General features: G+C 33.1%; 1 protein-coding gene across 1 annotated transcript in view; it reads right to left on the bottom strand.

Annotated features, from left to right (window-relative positions):
* EPC2 (enhancer of polycomb 2) overlaps window positions 1-21,910 on the bottom strand; it is a 119,827-nt gene that overhangs the window by 32,824 nt on the left and 65,093 nt on the right. Inside the window, exons 3-4 of the mRNA XM_012740105.2 lie at window positions 14,167-14,312; window positions 5,323-5,529 (exon numbers count right to left, since the gene is read on the bottom strand). Of these exons, the coding sequence (XP_012595559.1) occupies window positions 5,323-5,529; window positions 14,167-14,312 (353 nt within the window). The remainder of the gene's footprint in view (window positions 1-5,322; window positions 5,530-14,166; window positions 14,313-21,910) is intronic.

Raw genomic sequence — 21,910 nt, 5'->3', positions numbered from 1 at the left:
TTAGCAAAAATTCTGAATTTCAGAATATTGTTAATTAGTTCTCTAGTTAATTAGAAAGTAAAAGCCCTGTAACTAGAGAAGGCTCAGCATCTATTTGCATATAAAATTATTATTAATACAAACTTGTTTGTTAAATCAAACATCCTATTACTTAATAGAGACAAACTATTGATTTAAAAATAGACCACTACCGACACATAGGTACTACAGTAATAGGGTATTAGGCAGGTGGGAGGGGGGAGGGTATACACATATATAATGAGTGAGATGTGCACCATCTGGGGGATGGTCATGCTGGACTCAGACTTGTGGGGGGAGGGGGGAATGGGCATTTATTGAAACCTTAAAATCTGTACCCCCATAATATGCCAAAAAAAAAAATAGACCACTACCACCCCTAAATCTATGTAACCAGACTGAATTGTACTTAAGCAATCATTCCATTCTTGAGTTAAAAATTCAATATGACATTGTAATGCTTGAAGTTTCATATTAAAGGATTATAAAAGAGAAAATAACAATTGAGAAAATTTCAGTTACATTTTTTTTCTTTTGTGTAGTTTCTTGCATATGAAAAATAATCATCACCTATTAAAAATAACCCAAACTAAGTCCCACTGTGGTACTGCATACAGAATAAAAAACTCCTAAGTCAGTAAGTCATCCTTTCATCTAATAAAAAAATTCATCTTTTTTTCTTTCAGTACCATGTCACAAAAGGCAAAATAAAATCTAAAGCATAGTTTTAAGCTTTTGTGGGGGGGAGGGGGATAAACATGCAGCAATAATACCTTCCAATAAAAAAAAATTAACTTTATCAATAGCAAATATTAAATGCCTACTCACACAGGGTATTGCACACATCTCCTATCCTCAAAAGGCTTAAACTCTAGTAAGAATGACAGACATACAGAATCAAAAGACATAAAAATACAAGGCTACATGCCAGCTGGCAGCTGAATAATATTCAAAGGTGCTCCAGAATCTTCAGAGTGCCCCCCTTCTTCAGTAAGTATTCCTCTTGGACTCTGTGCTTCTGCTTTGTCTCACTCATTTCCTGCTCTCTTGGCCTAATAACTATCCTCACTACCTTTTCCTTTCCCCAGTCTTGTCTTTTCTATTCTTTTTATTAAAAACTTTTTATTTTGAAATAATTTCAGACTTATGAAAGTTACAACAAAAATAGTATAAAGAATTGTCATATATAATATCTTCCTCCAGATTCCTCAATGGTTAATATTTTATATTTGCTTTCTCTCTCTCTGAATGTATATACATCTATACATATGCATATAAACATACATAATTAGCAGTATTTTTCAAAAGTTATGATGCCCTTTATCTCTAAACACTTTAAATATATATTTTCTAAAAAAAAATGATATTCTCTTATATAACCACAGTACAATGATCAAAATCTGGAAATTAACATTAATATAATCCCATTATCTAATTTATTCATATAAAGAAACTATTCATATTCACCAATTGTCCCACTTATATCCTTTGTGGCAATAAATACAGTTACTGCTATAAAGGACATCAGTGAAACAGAATGATTACTATAAAAATTTATCAGTAATAATTTTTTCCCCAGGTCTAGGCTCAGACTCAAGATTAAAAACTGCATTTAGTTGTCATGTCTCTTTAATCTCCTATAATTTAGAATAGTTCCTCTTTCTGTGGTGATCATGACCTTAACATTTTTGAAGAGAGAGACCATTTATTTTTGTAGAATGTTCCTCAATTTGGGTTTCATTACTGTTTTTCCATGATTAAATTCAAGTTATGTACTTTTGGTACGACTACCACAGAAGTGTTATTGTGTCCCTCTCATATCAGGAGTTAATGATACTATTTGTCCCATGACTGCCAATAATAAGTTTGATTAAGATGGTGTCTGCCAGTTTTCTCTAGTCAAATACTATTTTTCCTTTTTAATTAACAAGTATGTTGTAGGACTATACAAGGAGTATTTTATTTCTCACCAAATTCTCCCCCATTAGTTTAGTATCCATGGATCCTAACTTTTACCAGAAACAATTATTATTATGGTGGTTGCTAAATTGTGATCTTCTAACTCCACCACCCTGCCAACATTTGTAAGTTTGGAAATCTACTGTAAGGAAGTCTTCCATTCTCTTTTATCTATTTATCTATCTATCCATACATCCATATCACTATGGACTCATGGGTTATTCTATGGGTTATAGTCTATTACTCTTATTATCTATTTTGATATTCAAACTTTTTCCCAGCTCTAATCAGTAGAGTCCTGCGTAAGTCGGCTCCTGTGTACTTCTGGCATGGCTTTGACATTTTCCAATCACATTCTTATTTTCTGGTATAGCAAAAGGTTTGTTCCTAGCTTATCTTTATATTTTTCCAGCCCCAGACCTGGAAAAAATCATTTTCCTAAGGAGCCCTACCTTCCTTCTCATGGAAAATAGTGTTTAAAAATCAAGATCTACATGTTAGGGATGCCTATTGCTACTAGGTGTCATTGCTTCTAGAGCCTCTCAGTAAATAAAGCTAGGAAGTATATAATTATATGTATGTACATACACACAGATTTATACCTATTTCTATCTATATCAATATTAAAAACCATGGATTCATACTGACATCTTTTCTGTTCTTCTAAGATGGCCCTATTCTCTATATTCAAATCCACCTGCATCCTTTACCCTTTCTCACAACTGTTTCTGCTTGAGGCCAATTCTTTTCTCCCTATTACAGTTCTGTATTACAGTTCTGTACTTACTCCCAAATCTCTAGGGAAGTGGTTCTCAAACTCCTGTACTTTAAAATAAACTGAAGATCTTTTTATAACCAAGGATGATTCACAGGTGACTGTTATATACAACAGAACTCAGAACCATTACCCTGAGCATTTCCTCTCCTAATTGTCTATCTTACTTCTTTGGGCCACAAAGAGCGAGGAGAGAAAGCACAGACACCAAGAGTTGTATCTATGTGGTTAAATATAATAAATGTATATACTGATTCAGGATTTCCCAGTCCGTGCATTTAGACATGCATTAAGACTATCTCATTTAAGAATGTCCTAAAGTACTTATGTACTCCCAAATTAAATATTAGTTTAGTGAATTAAAATTAAATTCTATACTGTCAAATAAAATATTTGCGAAGTTCTTTAGGTTTTGCATCAGCTACACAAGTGCTTTTAAGCTTGTGGAAATAGAAAAGGAAACACCCAGCCTTTGTCAGCTGTATTCGTCCTCGCATACTATACTCCAATGCCTGCCTACCTCCTGAACAGCGAGGGGTAGGGAGTATTCATTATTTGTCGAGTGTTTTTCCCATCTTTCTCACTCCAAAACACATAAACATTTCTAACTAGCAACAGTGTGCATGACAGGGAGAGTCTTTGGTCCTATGACTGAAAATAAGAAAAATAAAAAGACCATTAGAAAAGAAACTGTACCTATCTACAGTAGAAGATGAAAAATAACTAACAAGAGAAAGGATAGGAATCAGAGTGTCAAGAAAAACTATTTTTAGTGGTCACACAATGGTGAAGTACCTAAACACAAAAACCAGCTACTAGCAATTCTTAATATATAGTGGTTAGAAAAAAGGAAGAATAAAACAAAAAAAAATTTGTCTTACTCTGTCACCCAGGCTAGAGTGTGGTGGCATGATAATAGCTCATTGTAGCCTCAATCTCCTGGGCTCAAGGGATCCTTCTGCCTCAGCCTCTTGATGTTTTAGCATTCAGAAAATTTGTTAATAAATACTGCAATCTTAAAGTATTCCATACCCATTTGCTAAAAGAAGTCCAATAGTACTTTTCCTTCAAAGACGTTGCTAATGGTCTATGTTTTGCAATGTATCTGAATTAATTATAGTCATGCATTGCTTAACACCAGAGATACTTTCTGAGAAATGTGTCATTAGGTGATTTCCTTGTTGCACACATGCCAGAGTGCACTAACATAAACCTAGATGGTACAGCATGTTACTGTACTGAATACTGTAGGCAACTGTAACACAATATGAAGTACTTGTGTATCTAAACATAAGAAAAGTACATTAAAAATATGGTATTATCTTATGGGATCACTGTTGCAGTCCAAAATCAACCAAACAGTCAATATGTGGCGCATGACTGTATATTGCTTTTAAAGTGCAACTGGTAGTTCAGGTTTTTCAATGGCTCAGATAAATCTCTCCTTCCTTACTTTCACATTTATGAAATTTTATTGCATTTGCAAACTTATTTTAGACTTAGAATCCAAGCAAAGTGCTAAATCTTCATATTTTATTATATATTTCCTTAGCAAAGAACTAGAATGACAAATTGAAAACTCAGCTTGGGTTAGGAAATGTCATCTATAGTTGAGAAATCCATCCTCTGATGAAGATCACATACAGAGAATTATAGAAATTCTGGTTATTAACCATTAAAAAGTTTCTCCTAAAATATACTATCTTTGGCAGCTGTTATGCTTCACAGCTGTTAGTTATATTAGCAGCTGACAAGGACAAGCTTCAATGTTAGGTGAAACAAGAATCCACAGAAAATGCTTTGCCTCCAATTATAATTGCTCAAGTTTTTACATTTATATGTTCCTGATACTTTGCAATGTTAGAGAATATGTTACCGTGTGTGGTGTTTACTGTTGAGAAATGGAAGGCAGTAATACCCCTCTGAAATATGCTTTCCTTTATACCATATCACTTCATAGCATGAGATCTTGTTTCTCTTACTTAAAATTCTGCCTTGCGCTGCTTCTGAAAGCCAGATGGGGACAAGTTCAACAATCTGAAGTCTGACACAACTGACAACTCAGAAAAGGAGAAAAAGATTCCACTGTTACTTTTGACTGTTGACAGAAAATGAACCTTTCCCTACTTCCCATGACCCATAGTAGCTGGAGGTAGCAAGGTCCATTTTTACTTGCAAGAACTAGAATATGGTTTCAAAGGAACTGTAAGCTCTTAAGTGACCAACAAGTATTACTATTTCAAATTCTCAGCCTCCTTAACAAAGGAGATTCGTGATAGAATGTAGTTTACTGAAGAACTCAAAACTTCAGAGATGCCTAAGTACACAAAATTCCTCATATCACTTCAACTGCAAGTCTAAAATAGTATGATCAGTAGATTTATAAAGGGCATGGGTGGTAGATAAACACTATAAACAACTGGCCAACAGAAGCTACTAAAAAATAGGATCTTTAACAAAAAGTTCATCAATGTCCCATTTATTCAAGTTATTCAAAATTATTCAAGTTATTAAAAAAATTAGTCTTAAATATTAAGCTACATCCAATTAAAATCTAATTTGCACATTACCTTTCGAGTTTGCATCTTCTCTGTTCTCCTCCGAAAGGCAACATAAGGGTCATTGTTGGTAGAACCATCTCTTTTCTCTTGTTTTATCTGAGGTATGAGAGATGGTCCCCTGCAGTTTTTACGTTTTCTCACCCAGTAGTCATATACAGCTTTAATAAGGTAATCATCTTCATTTAGCAGCAGTTTTGCTTCTTGAAGTGTTACAAGCTAAATGAAAAATACAAAATGTCATTGACTACAATGTTTGAAGAGAAAGGATTACAGCTATAGGGGAAAAAATATGACCAGTTCTAACAATTATGATTGGATATTACAATGGCAGGTGAAGACACAATTCAATTCAGTCTCACAAAGGACTCATTAATTAGTAGATTTATCAAAAAATTGATATTGAGTTCCACACTTAAAATATTTAAGGCGGCTAAATAATACTTGGGAAGAATACAATAAATTTATGTCTCAGGGAAGATACCTTCAGTCCTTCAAAATTCTGATGATTCTGTGATTCTATACTTGTGAATACTGACCAGTTTTCAAGTCTACTAGGTTCTGTTTGTTTTTCAATAGAAACTAAAAGATAGAGAAGGTTTCTCTTTACCTATCTTTATAATAAAAGATGAATATTTTCTACTATATTGCAACTTACTATAATATGCCTCTTTTGGAACTGATAAAAAAAACAAATTTAGCATGTTTCCAGAAATTTTGACATTATGCAATTTTGAAGTATTTGTACTAATGACATATAAAAGCAATCCCTTTAGCCAACGGGTTAAGTACTAGACAATCCTTGTTCTTAACACTCATTCTACTAGTGACATTGTCATGTCTGGAAGAGTGACCCTAAGATGGTTCCCTTAGGAGTTCTGACATTGGTATCTCGGGGACCTAATTCTCCTGTATCAATGCAACCAGTATAATGCTGACATAGCTCAAACTAAGGTTTATAAAAATTTGCTTGGTCACATCTGTTGCCTCGATCCTTGAATAGATGAGATAAGCCAATCAGCTTTAGTAGCATGGAATGGGGGTTGCACATATCCATTTACAGTGAACTTTAGAAAAAGATTATGTCATTTTAGGGCTGGAAAGCCTCACTGAAGTGATGCTATCCTGATCTTTTTACTTGTACCACTTGAGAGATGAAAACTCATTTTCAGAACAAGTATAGATATTTCCCCAAAAAAGGTTTCCATAGAAATTGGAAATGAAGGAAAAATTTTTCTCACTGAAATTATAAGATCAACATACACACTGATCTGTATGTTGTGTAAAATCTACTGGAGAAGGCATGATTCACCAAATAAATTTCTCATGATTGGCACTGTCTCTTGTATTGGCATAACTTTATGGAATAAATGCACTGATCATTGGACTTCAAGTCCTATGATGATTTCTATAGTTAATCAGTCAGTTTCTTATCACAATTTGGCTGCCCACTTAGTTTCACCATAGGAAGAGAATACACTGACAATGTCAACTCAAGTATTTTAGTCCATGTGACAACTACATTTAGTGCAGTAAAATGATAAGTGATCATTCTTTGGTTACCCAATCTCTCAGTAGAGGTAGCTAAAATGCATCTGAGAGGCTAACTTGGTCCTTAAACTGGAGGGCCAGAGCCTGGAATATAAGACCAAACGAAAAGAACCAATATTTCTAAACATCAGCTTTAAATGGAAACCTTCCTACTGTTAGCTGAAGTTCTCCAGAATGGTGATGTAAACTCCCAGAGTCCACAAGAACAGAGGTAGAATAAAAATTAAACTTTCTAGATCTAAAAAAATTCTACCTTATTCCGAAAGCATTACAGCATCACTGGCAGCGCCTATGTGTTCTGGAGGCCAAGGGAAACAATGCTGTGATATGCTACATGTGCTTCAGCTGTTTGGCCATTATGCCTCTGATAAAATTTTGTAATCACCGCTAATTAAATCAAGAACTTAACCTTAGAGTGGGGAAGAGGGTAAAGCCTCTATCAGTCAGCAGAATAGTACTTAATACTATCAAGTTAACACTGCTTCCTATGCTCCTGCATGATGTGTGTCAGAAGATTAAAACATCCGCTCAGATTTTCTTCTCTGGCGCTTCTTGCTCCAGCTTGCAATGCCTTTTTGCCTTATTGTTAAGTACCCTCTTTATGTCACAGGTAATAAGAACTCCATAGACAGTTTACAGTTAAATATCGTAATATTTCTTTCCAGTGTTAACTGTGGTTTTTATATTGTTATATAGCAACTTCCTATTTTATGAAATAATCTTCATTTTAATTGTTCTGTAAAAATTATCTTTAGCTACTCTAAGGCAACTAGTATTACTGCATTTCTATTATGGTGATGGCATCAATTTGATTGGGCAAGAACTATTTATAAATAAAGTAGTCACAAATTATTGATCAGAAATGAACAAAATCAGAACCCCACTATTTTTATATACTATAGAAAAAGTTCTGTCATTTAGCATGTACATCATCTACTAGAAAGCAGTAAAAACTAGTATTTTAACTGGCAGAAGGTTCTGTGAAAAATTATTTCCAAGGTATGTGTAACTTGTTTGATTTATTTACTCATTATCTGTGGACTTGGGGATGGGCAGATAAAAAGATTTTCCTATTATGTGGGCTTTTCTTCTAGACTGCTACAAGCTCCATGAAGATTAGGACCACTTAGTTTGCTAATGGACAAAGCCCATGGTATAGCAATTTCAATAAATACATTTTCAATACACAAATGAATAAATTACATGTAAAAATTAATGTCTTTTAATTTATAAAATAGTCAATTAAGCAATAAGTAATAACAATTTCATAATACGATAAAAAAAACCAATTAACTACTATCTGTACATCAGTGAGTTTTAGGATGTGGGGAAAATAAAGGAAAAGACTTTAAGATGAATTCACTACCTAAAAAAACTTCACAATATGGCAATAAATGTAAGACATAACTACAAATTAATCAATAAGAGAACAATGTAAAAATTTGGAACTGAGTATCAGTATAATAAAATACAGAGCAGAATAAGAAAAATCTCCATCTGGGAGTGCCTGCATTTCTTGTTGGTGTTGGTAAGTGACCATCTTTCTGCTACACACTTTCTTTTTTCACTTTCTTTCAAATCTGATTGTTTATTATTTGTGCAATAGCCCAAATACTACCAAAGGCAGGTTTCCATATAACAACAAGTATTTGCATTAAACTCAAAAAGGATTAAATGATCACTTTTCACCTTATGCTAAGAATGAATCAGTACAGTTCAACACCAACACAGAGAAATTGTGACATAACTCTAAACAGATAATACTAGAAAGAAATATTCTTATCAAATGATCCCTAATTTATGGAATACCACAAAATTAGAGAAAGACAATGTGAGGAGAAAACATTAGTATTCAATGAAATCAAAATATACATTTTTATACATTTTGAATATTCTATATACATTAAATTAAGGAGTATGCATTATCTTCACCAAAGATCCAGAAAATGAAAAAGGTCTTCAACTATAGTGGTAAAGACTTGGTAGAATTATAAACTCCTCCTGTCTTTGGGCAAGTGCCCAAACATAAACCATATACTATTTTTCAAGGAACATAAGCCCAAATCAAAACAGAAAATACCTGTTTAATTTCTAAGACTGCTAATGCCATGGCTAAATAACACTTTTCTCTTTCATAGAAAAGTGATACTAACCTATTAAATTCATACTATTCCACTTATCTCCATGCTTGAGATGACTATTTTAGAAGGATCTCTTTATCAATTCATTTCTTCCTTCAAAGCTTCCACTGTAGTTTTCTGATTCTTAACACTGCTAACCCATGGTTGAACCAAAAATATCTCGGAATAATGAAATCATAATGATAAAATGATTAGGACAAAGGTCTATCCAATTCTATGAATAATCTTCTAAGGTCTTAGAAACTGTCAAGAATTCTGTTAATATGCCATTTAGGAGAAAATTCTTTTCTAACTACATATTGATCGATCACTGACATGCTGAAGCCAACCTTCTGGCAGTCATAGGAATGACCCCTGATATTTTAATAATATAAAGTTAAAAACAAATCTGGACAAGATTCAAGTGTGGTGAAATGAAACATAAAATTAAATTAAATATTCAATTCAAATTATTTGTGTAGTTGGACTACTCTTTCATTAACTTTACGTAGCATAATCATAATAAAATATCTGTATTCACATATTACAGCATGGTGTGGTGGTTTTTAAAACTGTACTATGTGATACAGTTCATTGACACTGCTTCAAAAGATCTAGATCAAATTTCATTTTTAACATACAAATATTTAAAAAGAACATACCGAATTAATAACCATAAGAGACCATGTAAAAGTGTACTTGTTCCTAGAGTACATGAGAAGAACCACATTTTCCTAACTACCATAGTGAGTTGGTGCATGTGCTTGGAACTGCCCCAGCCAGAGCACAATTAACAATTCAATTTCAAGTAAACATTTAAGGTACTGCATGATGAAAAAATGGATAATTTGATTACTATATTATATTGAGCTTTGGGCACTTCTGACTTTTGTAAGTACAACGAAGGCTGGGAGCATATATCACTCACAGTTTCTATTTGTAACCAAGAGAAAGGAATTTATTAAAAATAAACTGGATAGCTCCACATCTTCAGAAGTTTGGACAATTAGGCTTGGAATCTACAATGCCTAAAATCAGGCCACAAAACTGATTTAGTGGGGAAACCACTGCTACCTGCAATATGAACACCACTGGCATGGACTATAGCTCGGACAGCTGCCACTGCCATTGCCACTGCCACTGCGGTAACTCTAATGTTGCTGCCACCTCCACTACCACCAGAGATTTTTCTGTGGTCCCTACTTCTCTGCATTACTAGCTCTCAATTTAAATTCAGGGATTTTAATTTGCAGAGCCTAGGTCATGTGATAGTCTCCTAATTCAAAACAGGGCAACAGTGCCCTAGATGAAAAAAGGGTTTTTAAAGAGAGCAGTTAGCCTTCTCAGTTCTTATGGAGACTGGGAGGCAGGCTCTGCCTTGCACCAAGACTCATCAAGTGAAGGATTTTCCAAATACAGGATGGGGTCTTAGGCAGCAAAGAACAGCCTGTAAGAATATTAAATGTTCATCATTTTTAGCTATAATTATTAACATAGTATATCTTTCTTCTTAAAGGACTATTTAACTGCTCAGGAGCATTCCTAGGAAAAACTCATAGCTTTAAATTGGTTTGATTTGGTGACTTGTAGATATATGAACGATTACAAAGAAGTCAAGCACTAAAGTGTAAACCTGATCAATTGAGTGGAAGATGATGATGCCATTAAGAGACCAAGAGAAAGCAAACCTGGGGTAAGTAACATAAAGGGGGGACTGGAAATGTTAAATTTGAAATACTTGCTCATGTAAAGACAAAGTATAGAAGGAATGTGTGGTAAATGGATAGCAGTGAAAGGTCAACAGGGTAGAGAAAGTTAGTAAATAACTAAAAATCAGGTGTTAGATAGTTTATAGGAAGGAGACAATAAAGCTTTAGAAATTAAAACACTAAGGGTTTGCAAAGAAAATTTTTGAAAAACATTTATTTCTTGGAAAGTGTTTTATTAAGGTATTTATTTTAGAGGAAATTTTATGAAAGAGAATGCCATTTAAGGTGGCCTGTGATTTTAAAAAATAAACTTTTTATTTAGAAATTATCTAAAATAAATAGAAAATTTGTAAGAATATTTCAAAGAATACCTGTAAACCCTTTAGATTTGGACTCACTCACTGTTAGCTTAAAGAATCCCTTTGTTTTAACACTTGTGCACATGTACTCTCTCTATATTCTCTCTCACACACACATATACACACTCTTTTTTCTGATCCATCTGAGGGTAAGTTACATATATCATGGCTTTTTACCTTCCAAAATACTTAAGTGTATATTTATAAAGAATAGTGATATCCTCTTCCATAACCACAATAATCAACTTTAGTAAACTTAACATTGATATTTTATCTAATCTATCACCCATATTCCAATTTCATCACTTGACTCAAAAATAATCCTTGTAGCATTTTCCCCTTTCCAGTATAAGTAAGATTCAGTCTCAGGTCAGGTATCGCAATTAGTTGCCATGTCTGAAAGAAGATTATTAAGATTAAGTCAAATAATTTAATAACTAGATGAATTTAGGGATTGAAGGCAAAGGATAAAAAAACAGGTGATTCTGAGTTTTGGGTGTCACTGGAGAGATAAGGAATACAAAATCATCTAGGATAAGATAGTAAGTTCAGTTTTGGAAAGGTTAAACTTGAGAGGACTAAGGGGACCATCTAGGTGGAGATAAGAAGAACTAAAAGGAGAAAAAATTCTGGAGCTTGAGAAAGAGGTCAAGGTCAAAGGTATATGGATTATTATATCCACAAAATATGCTATTAACCCAAAATATATAGGATAAGAATACCAAGAACAAAAATTCAAGACACCTGATGTTTACAGGAGTTGAATAAAAAGGAGCTAGCAAAATAAAGTTAGAAGGAATGGTTATAAGAAATAATAAAACCAAAAGGGAATAAATTGCATTAAAAAACCCCACAAATGTGAAGATAGTTTCAAAATATAAGGACAGTACAAATAAAATAAACAGATTGAGACCAAATATAATTACAATATTTGGCAACAAAGGCTTTCAATAATGACTTCATTGAAGTAGTCTTCTAGAATTATGGATGCAGAAAGTTTACCTCAGTCTATCTTTTATGTCTTTTTCTACCAACTTAATAAATATCAGTTTAACTACAAACTTGATTCCTTGTCCTGGGATCTGGTAAGTATGCCAACCACCAAAAAGGAAAAATAAGAGGATTCATGAATTGACCGATCAAGGACTTGGAATGAAGATAGCCCTTTGGTTTAATCCTAAATTCTAGTAACAGGACCATTATCTTATTCCAATGACTAAATTTCCACTTTTATCTGCACTGCTGAAAGCAAATGCTATCATGCTCTGTGCCTCACCAGTGCTTGTTTCGGGCCTAGAAGCCTGTCTCTGGGCAAAGATAACTAAAACAGGAGGATGGTGCTGACTTTATGTACACAGTTAACTGCATTGTTTACATGCTTTTTTGTTTATCCTACCTACTTTGATAATAAGCTCCACAAGGGCAGAATTTTTGTCATCTGTCTTGTTCAGTGCTATCACCTGTCTTGTTCACCTGGGCACTAAATAAATATTACTGACTGACTGAAAGAAAGCAAAATATAAAACAGAAAGTTGAAGGCTCTTGATGATATAATCTTAGACACCATGAGTAAGTTCTGAGCAATCACGGGAAATAGTAAAAATACCAAACGACTGATCCAGCCTACGAACACTAGGAAAATTTACATCTAAAGAAAAACGGAAACTCATCTGATACCAGTGATCAAAATTCCTGGAAAACTGTAAGCATTAATTATAATGAATATCACTTTGGTAATTTAAAAAAATTCCCAATAAAAAAACAAGACAATCAATTTCTCAAAAACCAACAAACTGAATTTTACAAAATTCAATTTTCAAAGTATACTTCTTTGGATAGTACTGATGATATTACTTTCCATCATAATGGGGAGAAAAAACTGGAAGATAGGCTACATATGCAGCAAAGTCATTTTCTAATGAAAAAATTTGGGAAATGATCTGAAAAGCTGGTAATACCTCAGAGATTCAAAAGACTTAAACAGTAGTGTAAGAGAAAACAATGAATTTGTATGAATAAACTAGTGAAAAGTTTTAATGATCTACCATAAAAAGTTTATTTGCAACTTTATTATGTCTGTAATCCTACTATATTGACAATTAGTATATTAATATACCACACAAGTACACCAACAATTATTTTTAAAATAGTTTATTTTTAAAAATCTAATAACATTATCAACAATGCTCATTATACCAAATCTAGAAAACACAGAAAAATAAAGAACATAAAAATCACTAATTCTAGCACCCAACTACAACCATTGTTGGCATTTTGTTGTACTTTATTATTTTTCTACACATGTATATATGTATAAATGCTATTCTTATCCTGTTTTTTAGATCTAATATTATATAATAAACATTTTCCTACAGTACTAGATAGCCTTCAAATTCATAATTTTTAATGGCTGTATTATATTCCATCATATATATAGACAACTTGTAGTTTATTCTGAACATCCCTGTTCTAATTATTTTTCTTTAAAACAATTCCTAGAGATGTGATTACTAAATCAAAGTGTATAAACATATTAAGGCTCCTGACACAGGCTGCTTAATTGCTTTCCAGAAAGACAGTACCATTTTAAATCCCTTGTGCCATATATATATATATATATATATATATATATATATATATATATATATATCTTATTAAAAACTATTACCTTGTGAATAATTTTTCCTCACTTAAACATTTTAATATTATATAATTAAAACTAAAATCCATTTAAAATGATGAGTATCTTAATATAAATCTGGGCAACTGAGCAAGATTTGACATGACTGCCTTAGAGATCCAACCAAGCAAATTTAGTTACTGAAGCACCAAAAAGACAGTCATAAAGAAAGATTCAAGACATTATAACACTGTAACAAGTATTATTTTTATCCAAATAGGAAAAGAGTCAGAACAGAACTTCATACACGTATTCAAGGAAATTATGCTTAAATATTCCATTCAAAGAATATTGTAAATAAAAATTCTAGGATGTCACGAAAAAAAAAATTCCAGAGACAGTAAAATGCAACACATTCAGGTCTTAAAGAAAATGCAAAATAAACATGCTATTTGGGTTAACTGTAAGATAAGAGACATTTTTACATGGTACAGTACCTGATTAGAACTGGCTTTTTCAAGTCTGTCAATCATAATTTCAAATTGCAAAGGCTTAATTTCCATCTTTCTGTTAAGTCTATTTAATAAGGTCTCATCTTCTGAATCCATATCATAATCTGGTTGCTCGTTGTCTAGATTAAAAGCTAGGAAGGAAAAGAAAAATTATTCAAACTGAGGAGAAATTATGAAGTTACATGGTGTTTATCATTATTTGACCACAGACTACTTCTAAATTTTAATGCAATGACCAAAGAGGAGCTCATGAACAGAAATCTAAAAATTAGTTTCAGAGGCTAATTGTACAATAGAAGGAAAAATAAAATTTTGCTTTATACAGGATTTAAAAGTTAATAGAACAGTAAAAACCAAGAAATTTCTTAAAGTATCATAGATACATGTCAAAATATAAAATAAAAACAGCAAATTATAAAAAAGATGAAATATATTATGAACATGGTAGTTGGGTAGCACAATGGGAAACTATGGAACAAAATTAAGAATCCAAAAATAAATTCAAGTACATAGTGTATGATATACATGGTGTGTCAAATCACTGATGATAAGATGGACTGTTTAAAGAAGAAAAGGTGCTGGCATAACAGACTAGTTATCTAAAAAAACTACTAAATTCCTTCCTCACGCCAAACACCAATAAATGACATATTCAACAAAATTTTATAGTAAAAAAGAAAACACATAAAAACACTAGAAGAGAATGCAGGAGGAAAAACATATGGGCAGCAAACTCAGAAACCATAAAACTGATTAAAAATATACTGGACTATATAAAATTAAAAATTTTCCACATGGAAAACTTAATAAACTAAGTAAAAACATAAAAAAAGCTTTATTTCACTTGTAATTAAATAGATGCAAAGAGTATAATGAGATAACAGGTTTTACTCATCAAACTAAGATATAAAACTTGGTAATACGTTATTTGGGAATAAACAGAGGGAGACAGTCCCCTCAAATGCTGTGAGGAGGAAATTATAAACTGGTATTTAGTTCAATTAAAAATGTATCCTCTTGGACTTGGCAATTCTATTTCTAGGAATTTATCCTATATATAAACCTAAACAAGAACAAAGATACATATACAGGGTATTAGCTGTAACACTGTAAGAAGTAAAACATGCAAAACAAGCAATATATATAGGATTAGATAAATAAAACAGGGTTTATACATACATGGAATATAGACCGAAATCCTGAGAAAAAATGACACTGACCTATGTATACTGATACAGAATGAAACTGATCTTCAAGAACATTAAATGAAAAAAGCTAAGGTGTAGAATAGTGCATATAGTGCACTAAGACATGTGTTTTAAAAAGGGCAAGGATGGATATATGTGCATATGTTTTTAAATACACAGAATAGTTTTGAAAGGGTATCTAAGAAACTGATAATAGCTCTCCATCTCTGGGTAAGGGAAGTGTGGGAGTATGGGTTTAAGGATGGTGGAGAGAATTAAAATGTTCTCTTTAGTACTGACATTTTAAGTATGTACATGTATTAATTATTAAAATATGAAGGCAAAAAAACCCTAAGATGCCACATATTATGTGTTGAAATTACATGACAAGACTTAGAATAAGACAATAAAAGAGATACCAATCACCAACAATTTGCTTACTTAAAGGCTGTCTGCACATCAATGTGTAAATGAATACCCTACATTCATACCATGTGAAATCTGGCATTCTCAGATTTAGCATGACATTCTTAAAGGTTCATAATACAGTAATAGGAACAGATGGGTATATTTATATAATTTTAGTAAAATCAGCCTCCTACTACAGATAGTACTAATGAACTTAAAGGCATTTGTTTTATAATCAGTAAATGACTCTATCTCAAAAATCTGAACTCTAGTACATTGCTTTAATAAAATTTACCACTGGATAACAACAACAAAAACAAAAATAAATGTTAGCTAACAAGTATAAACTTATATAGCACTTACTATGGGCCAGGCAGTGTTCAAAGTCCTTTATACATACTAAATTGTCACAACTCTCAATGTGGTAGGTAGTATTTTATTTCCCAATGAGTCTTACATTCAAAAACTTAACTTGTATCACTTACTATACAAAATTAATAAATCAGAGGAGATAGTTATTAACAAATTAATGACACAGATTATTCTGTCTGATTCATTTAAAATACTGCTGAGAAGAAAATGTATTTTCCTTATCTTTTATGTAAGGTTTATCTTTATTATATGATTATCAATAATCTAAAAGTATGCTTATAAAAAGTCAATCCAATCTGCATCATACTCAATGGCAAATGATATATATCTCACAAACTATAGAGATTACTAAAAATTATTCTTCCTTCCACAAAGGGATGTTGTACTTGTAAATGTACATCATGAAAGTCCAATGATCTGCCTTGGGTCCGCAGACTAACAACAAATAGTCAATAAAATCAGGTAGTTGATACAAATAGAAGACATTTTAGAAAAAGATTTTAAAAAATATTGAGCAGAGTTAATCTAATATATTGAATTTCTAAGTTAGAAGTTTTCAAAGTTCAAGGGAAAGGGTACATATACAATTTGTGCATGACCAGACCATCTTTTATACACCTACCTAATCTTACTCACCTTTTGTTCCTCCACCTCCTATCTGCTCTATCTTCTTATTCTATTCTTACAAAAGCCAGCGCCCCAGCTTGTGAGGCAGGGGAAGGGACAAGAAAAGCTGGGAAATAGTTTAGAAAAATTAATAGTGAGAATTGATAGATCTGACAATGCGTTAAATCAGAACCAGGGCAAAGACTTGCACTAGCACTCTAAGTATTCTATACTAACATTTCTCTTTTCATTCAAAAACTATAGAAAAATCATCATTGATTTAGGTATTCTGTTGCTTCCAAATCAGGTACAAGTGTTTGCCTGTACCTCTCTTTACTTGATTTTATATTGATTATCTCTTCTACCAGACAAAAAGATAAATATTTCAAAAGCAGTGATTACTAAAGCTGTTGAATACAAATAGCATTTCTTTAATATATAAATATTAAGAAGAGGTTCTTTTAAACTACAAGCAGAATATCTTGCTGTTCTTTTTTTTTAAGAGATAGGGTCTCATTCTGTTGCCTGGGCTAGAGTGCAGTGGTGCATCCATAGTTCATTGTAACCTGGAATTCCTGGACTCAAGACATCCTCTCAATTCAGCCTCCTCAGTAGCTGGGACTACAGATGCACACCACCACGACTGGCTAATGTTTAATATTTTTTTGGTAGAGATGGCGTCTTGCTATGTTGCCCAGGCTGGTCTTGAATTCCTGGCCTCCTGCCTTGGCCTCTCAAAGTGCTGGATTATAGGCATGAGTCACCATGCTTGGCCTCAGGCTGAGTATTTTCAGTAAGCTTATTGACATTTCATTTTTTAAAATCTAGATAGCTTTTTCTTGCTCAAAAAATAAATCTTACAAATAGATAATGTCACAGGCCAGTCAACTAAACAAAACAGGTAAAATAATATCACCTTCCCCAAAATAAAGAAGGGTTTGAGAAAATAGGCAGGTTTGAAAATTTCTTGATGTAGCAGATTAACAGAATTAAGACATGAACACGGTTAACAAGGGCATGTGTCTTTGGGTGCATAAAAGACTTCTGTGGTGAAGTTAACCGAGCAGTGAGGTTAAAACAACAAAAATAGGCCGGGCGGTGCGGTGGCTCACGCCTGTAATCCTAGCTCTTGGGAGGCCGAGGCGGGCGGATTGCTCAAGGTCAGGAGTTCAAAACCAGCCTGAGCAAGAGTGAGACCCCGTCTCTACTATAAATAGAAAGAAATTAATTGGCCAACTGATATATATATAAAAAAATTAGCCGGGCATGGTGGCGCATGCCTGTAGCCCCAACTACTCGGGAGGCTGAGGCAGAAGGATCGCTCGAGCCCAGGAGTTTGAGGTTGCTGTGAGCTAGGCTGACGCCACGGCACTCACTCTAGCCTGGACAACAAAGTGAGACTCTGTCTCAAAAAAAAAAAAACAACAAAAAAAGAAAAATGAGGGAATTTAAGAGTATGCATGATAACTATGAGAAGGAAAAGGGAACAAAGCACAGAGATATTAAGACAGTTAATGATAAAGAAGTCAAAAGATGTCATTTATTATAATATGGGCCATGGAAGGCTTAGCTCTGAAGTACTAGAAAGTAGAAAGTAAAATTAAGAATTCTATTAAATAGTTCCAGTTCACAGGCATTAAGAATCTATACAATAAGTCCACTTTGTTTTGCTTTAGTTATTTGAGTGGTCCCCAACCTTGTAATCAAAAGCACTGATTTAAATACTTCACCCTTTGTAAAAAATATATTTCTCTGAATTTATTTCAAGTTTCAAAGTTTATTTCAAGGTTCTAAGTTCTAAGGCAGAACTTCAGTTTTTCTTTGTTTGTAGCCCAAAGTTTCCAGTTAGTTTTAAATAGCTTATTAAAAATGTATTCAGTTGTTGCTTGGAAATACTGTAAATTAAAATTATTCATAATAATGGCTACCACTGACCCTTATTTCTAAATGCACACTTTTACATAAATTTCCTTTAGGCCCACAAAATTCTGAAAGGTATTTGTATCTTTGTTTTGCATACACTGAAATTGAGACTTTAAATGTGTTTTAATTAATTAGTTTGTACCAAGTCACATAGAATTTGAATGCAAGTCTGTTGAATTCTGAAGGCTATGCTGTTTTCCTTTACTCCATCTTGCCTAAAATGAGTACATTTACATCTTCTCCCAGTCCATGGCTTGTTTTTATGTCTTTTATTATATAGAAATTTTAAATTTTAATATACTAAAATTTATCTGTCTTTCCCTTTATGGTCTATGTTCTTTGCCTTGAGAATTATCTTTAGGTCATAAAGATATCCTTGCACATTTCCTTCTAAAACTTTTGCTTGCTTGCTTTAATTAATTAATTAGTTAATTAATTAATTAATTTTTGAGACAGAGTCTCACTCTGTTGCCTGGGCTAGAGTGCTATGGCATCAGCCTAGCTCACAGCAACCTCTAACTCCTGGGTTCAAGCAACCTATTGCCTCAGCCTCTCAAGTAGCTGAGACTACAGGAATGCGCCACCATGCCCGGCTAATTTTTTTTCTATACACTTTTAGTTGGCCAATTAATTTCTTTCTATTTATAGTAGAGATGGGGGTCTCACTCTTGCTCAGGCTGGTCTCGAACTCCTGACTTTGAGCAATTCTCCAGCTTCAGTCTCCCAGAGTGCTAGGATTACAGGTGTGGGCCACCACGCCTGGCCTATTCTTTATCTTTATTTTTTTCCATATGAGAAACAAGCTGTCCCAGCACTACTTATCAAATATTTCCATCCTCTTCCCACTGATTTGTAATGCCACTTCAGTCATACATCAAATTTCCATATATGTGTGGGTGTGTTTCTAATCTCTTTTCTCTTTCCATTGGTCTACTTATTAATCATTGAATAAAAGATTAATATCACAAGCCATAATATTTTAAGAACAGGTTAATTATAGAAGAAGGAATAGAAGGGAGGGGGATAGGGATTCTTTTAATATACCTTGTTTTATAGATATGACTTTCTGAACCATATAAATATTTTACATAGTTATAAAACAAAATAAAATCTTGGGGGAAAAAATCCCTAAAATTAAAAATTAAATGGAACAAGTAAGCCTAACTGTTACTTGGGTTCTATTCTAAGTATCTTGAAGATACAGTAAAGTGACTATATATTTCTAGTGGGCATACCCCAAGGACTAAAAGCAAAAACCAATCAACCAACAAATAAAAACCTGACACTGTTTTCAGTAATTATATTGTTGGTGGAAGAGCTAGCATTATTATTCTGAGACTATTGTGGTGTCCTGCGGGAAACACGGGGGATTATGTGGATGTACTTAGGTATTGGTATAAATTCATAATGTATTTTAGCTTAAAAAAATTTTAAGGGTATATTTCCCAGGTTGGGTCCACTAAAAAATCTTAAGAAACAATGGCCAACACAGTAGCAATGAACACCCCTAGGGCCCAGCTTGTAGCATCCAAATATAATTTCTAAGCAAAAGGAACAAGAACACTCTGCAGGAAATATACAAGGTGAGCCAAAGCACATCTTAGCTTTCTCGCTTCCTGGTATAGTAGAGTCATGTCAAAAAGACTCAGGAGCTAACCTATAAAGATTCCTACTGACCCAAAACAGTTGACTATGAGTATTGATAGGGATAATAAATTCAATGGATTGAAACATAATAAAAATGTATAAATCTATGATCTGTAATGATTATAAAACAAACATCTTCATAGTCACTTTTAGAGGGTACTAAGAAATCAATATCCATCAGGAAGTATGTAATTTTCGGTCGTCTCTCCTACTGTGATGTCAGAAACTATTAATGACCATTGCCTTGATCCATTAAATAATTAGAGGTTGCAAAATAGTGACATTCTATCATTCCTCCCTGATTTACTTTAGCTGGAATATGTCTATCAAGAGAAACTTCCCCTTTCTCAACTATTTAGAGATCCTCAGATACAGTTCATAGAAAAGGCAGGATAAATGCTTGATACCTGATTTAAAGAGTCTTAAGAGACTGATTAACCAGTTACATAGCATATGGAAGTTCTCTTGACAGTCAATTCAAAAGAATTCTAAATTCCTCTGTATAGTTAAATTGTCCTATAAATTTCTAGATCTCAACTTCAAAGGATCAACTGCAGATGTCTTTATTATAGAATGTCTTTTTTCAACATTTACTCTATACGTGGCACCATGATATGTACAAATTATTTCATTTAATTTTTATAAGAATCTTTTGAAGTAGGTATATTTATTGGCCTTGTTTTACAGCCGATAATCTGTTATCCATCTCTATAATTTTGTCATTTCAAGAATGTTATATAAGTGGACTTTAATTTATAAAACTTAAAGTCACAAAGGCTTCATTGGGGAAACATATGAAATTAATTCATAGTAAAAAGAAGGAAGGGGACAATAACCATCTATCCAGTCATGGTTACATGTAGGAATAATTTTTTTCTATTATTCTGAATCCATATATAAAAAATTCTAATTTAATGCTAAAAAAAAAGTAACAAATGACCAGGAGTAACAACAGTGATGTCACAAATGATTTCTTTTCCTATGTCTTCCCTTTTCTGGGAAAAGAAAAGTAATCCTAAGGAAGTCGCCAGAAGATTCTAATTATTTCTTTAGTTAAAGCAGTCTGTATTAAGGAATGACAAACTGTGACCTATGGACCAAATCCAGCCTGCAGCTTGTATTTGGTAAGGCTGTGAAGATGTAAAAAGTGGCTTTTATATTTTTAAGGAATGATTTAAAAAATAAGAGTGGAAGGAGAAAGGAAGAGGAAAAACAATATGTGGCAGAGATCAACTGTGGCCCTCCAGAACTCAAAACATTTACTATCTGGTTTTTTATAGAAAAAAATTGCTAACCACCTGGTTTAGGTCAGTAAAGAAAAAAGAACTGTTTCTGAAAAACTGGGAATATGAAAGATAAGAAAAGACTGCTAGGGAAGTACAATTTTCAAAATTTCACTCTTTGGTATACAGTTGCTTCTCTTGACTATCTCCTGGGATTCATCATCTGTTAACAAAGAAAACAATCTTATGGCAGGTTATGAAGAGATACTGTCTGAAATACTCAGGAATGTGAGGTAACAGCAAGAAATCTATTATTGTTTAAAAAATGAAATCATCCCTAAGGGTTATCTAGGTCTGAAAAGC

The sequence above is a fragment of the Microcebus murinus genome, chromosome 8 (assembly GCF_040939455.1).
Source record: "Microcebus murinus isolate Inina chromosome 8, M.murinus_Inina_mat1.0, whole genome shotgun sequence".
In the NCBI taxonomy this organism is placed as follows: Eukaryota; Metazoa; Chordata; class Mammalia; order Primates; family Cheirogaleidae; genus Microcebus; species Microcebus murinus.
The sequence above is the reverse complement of the archived record's forward strand: the minus strand, read 5'-3'. Positions and strand labels throughout refer to the sequence as shown.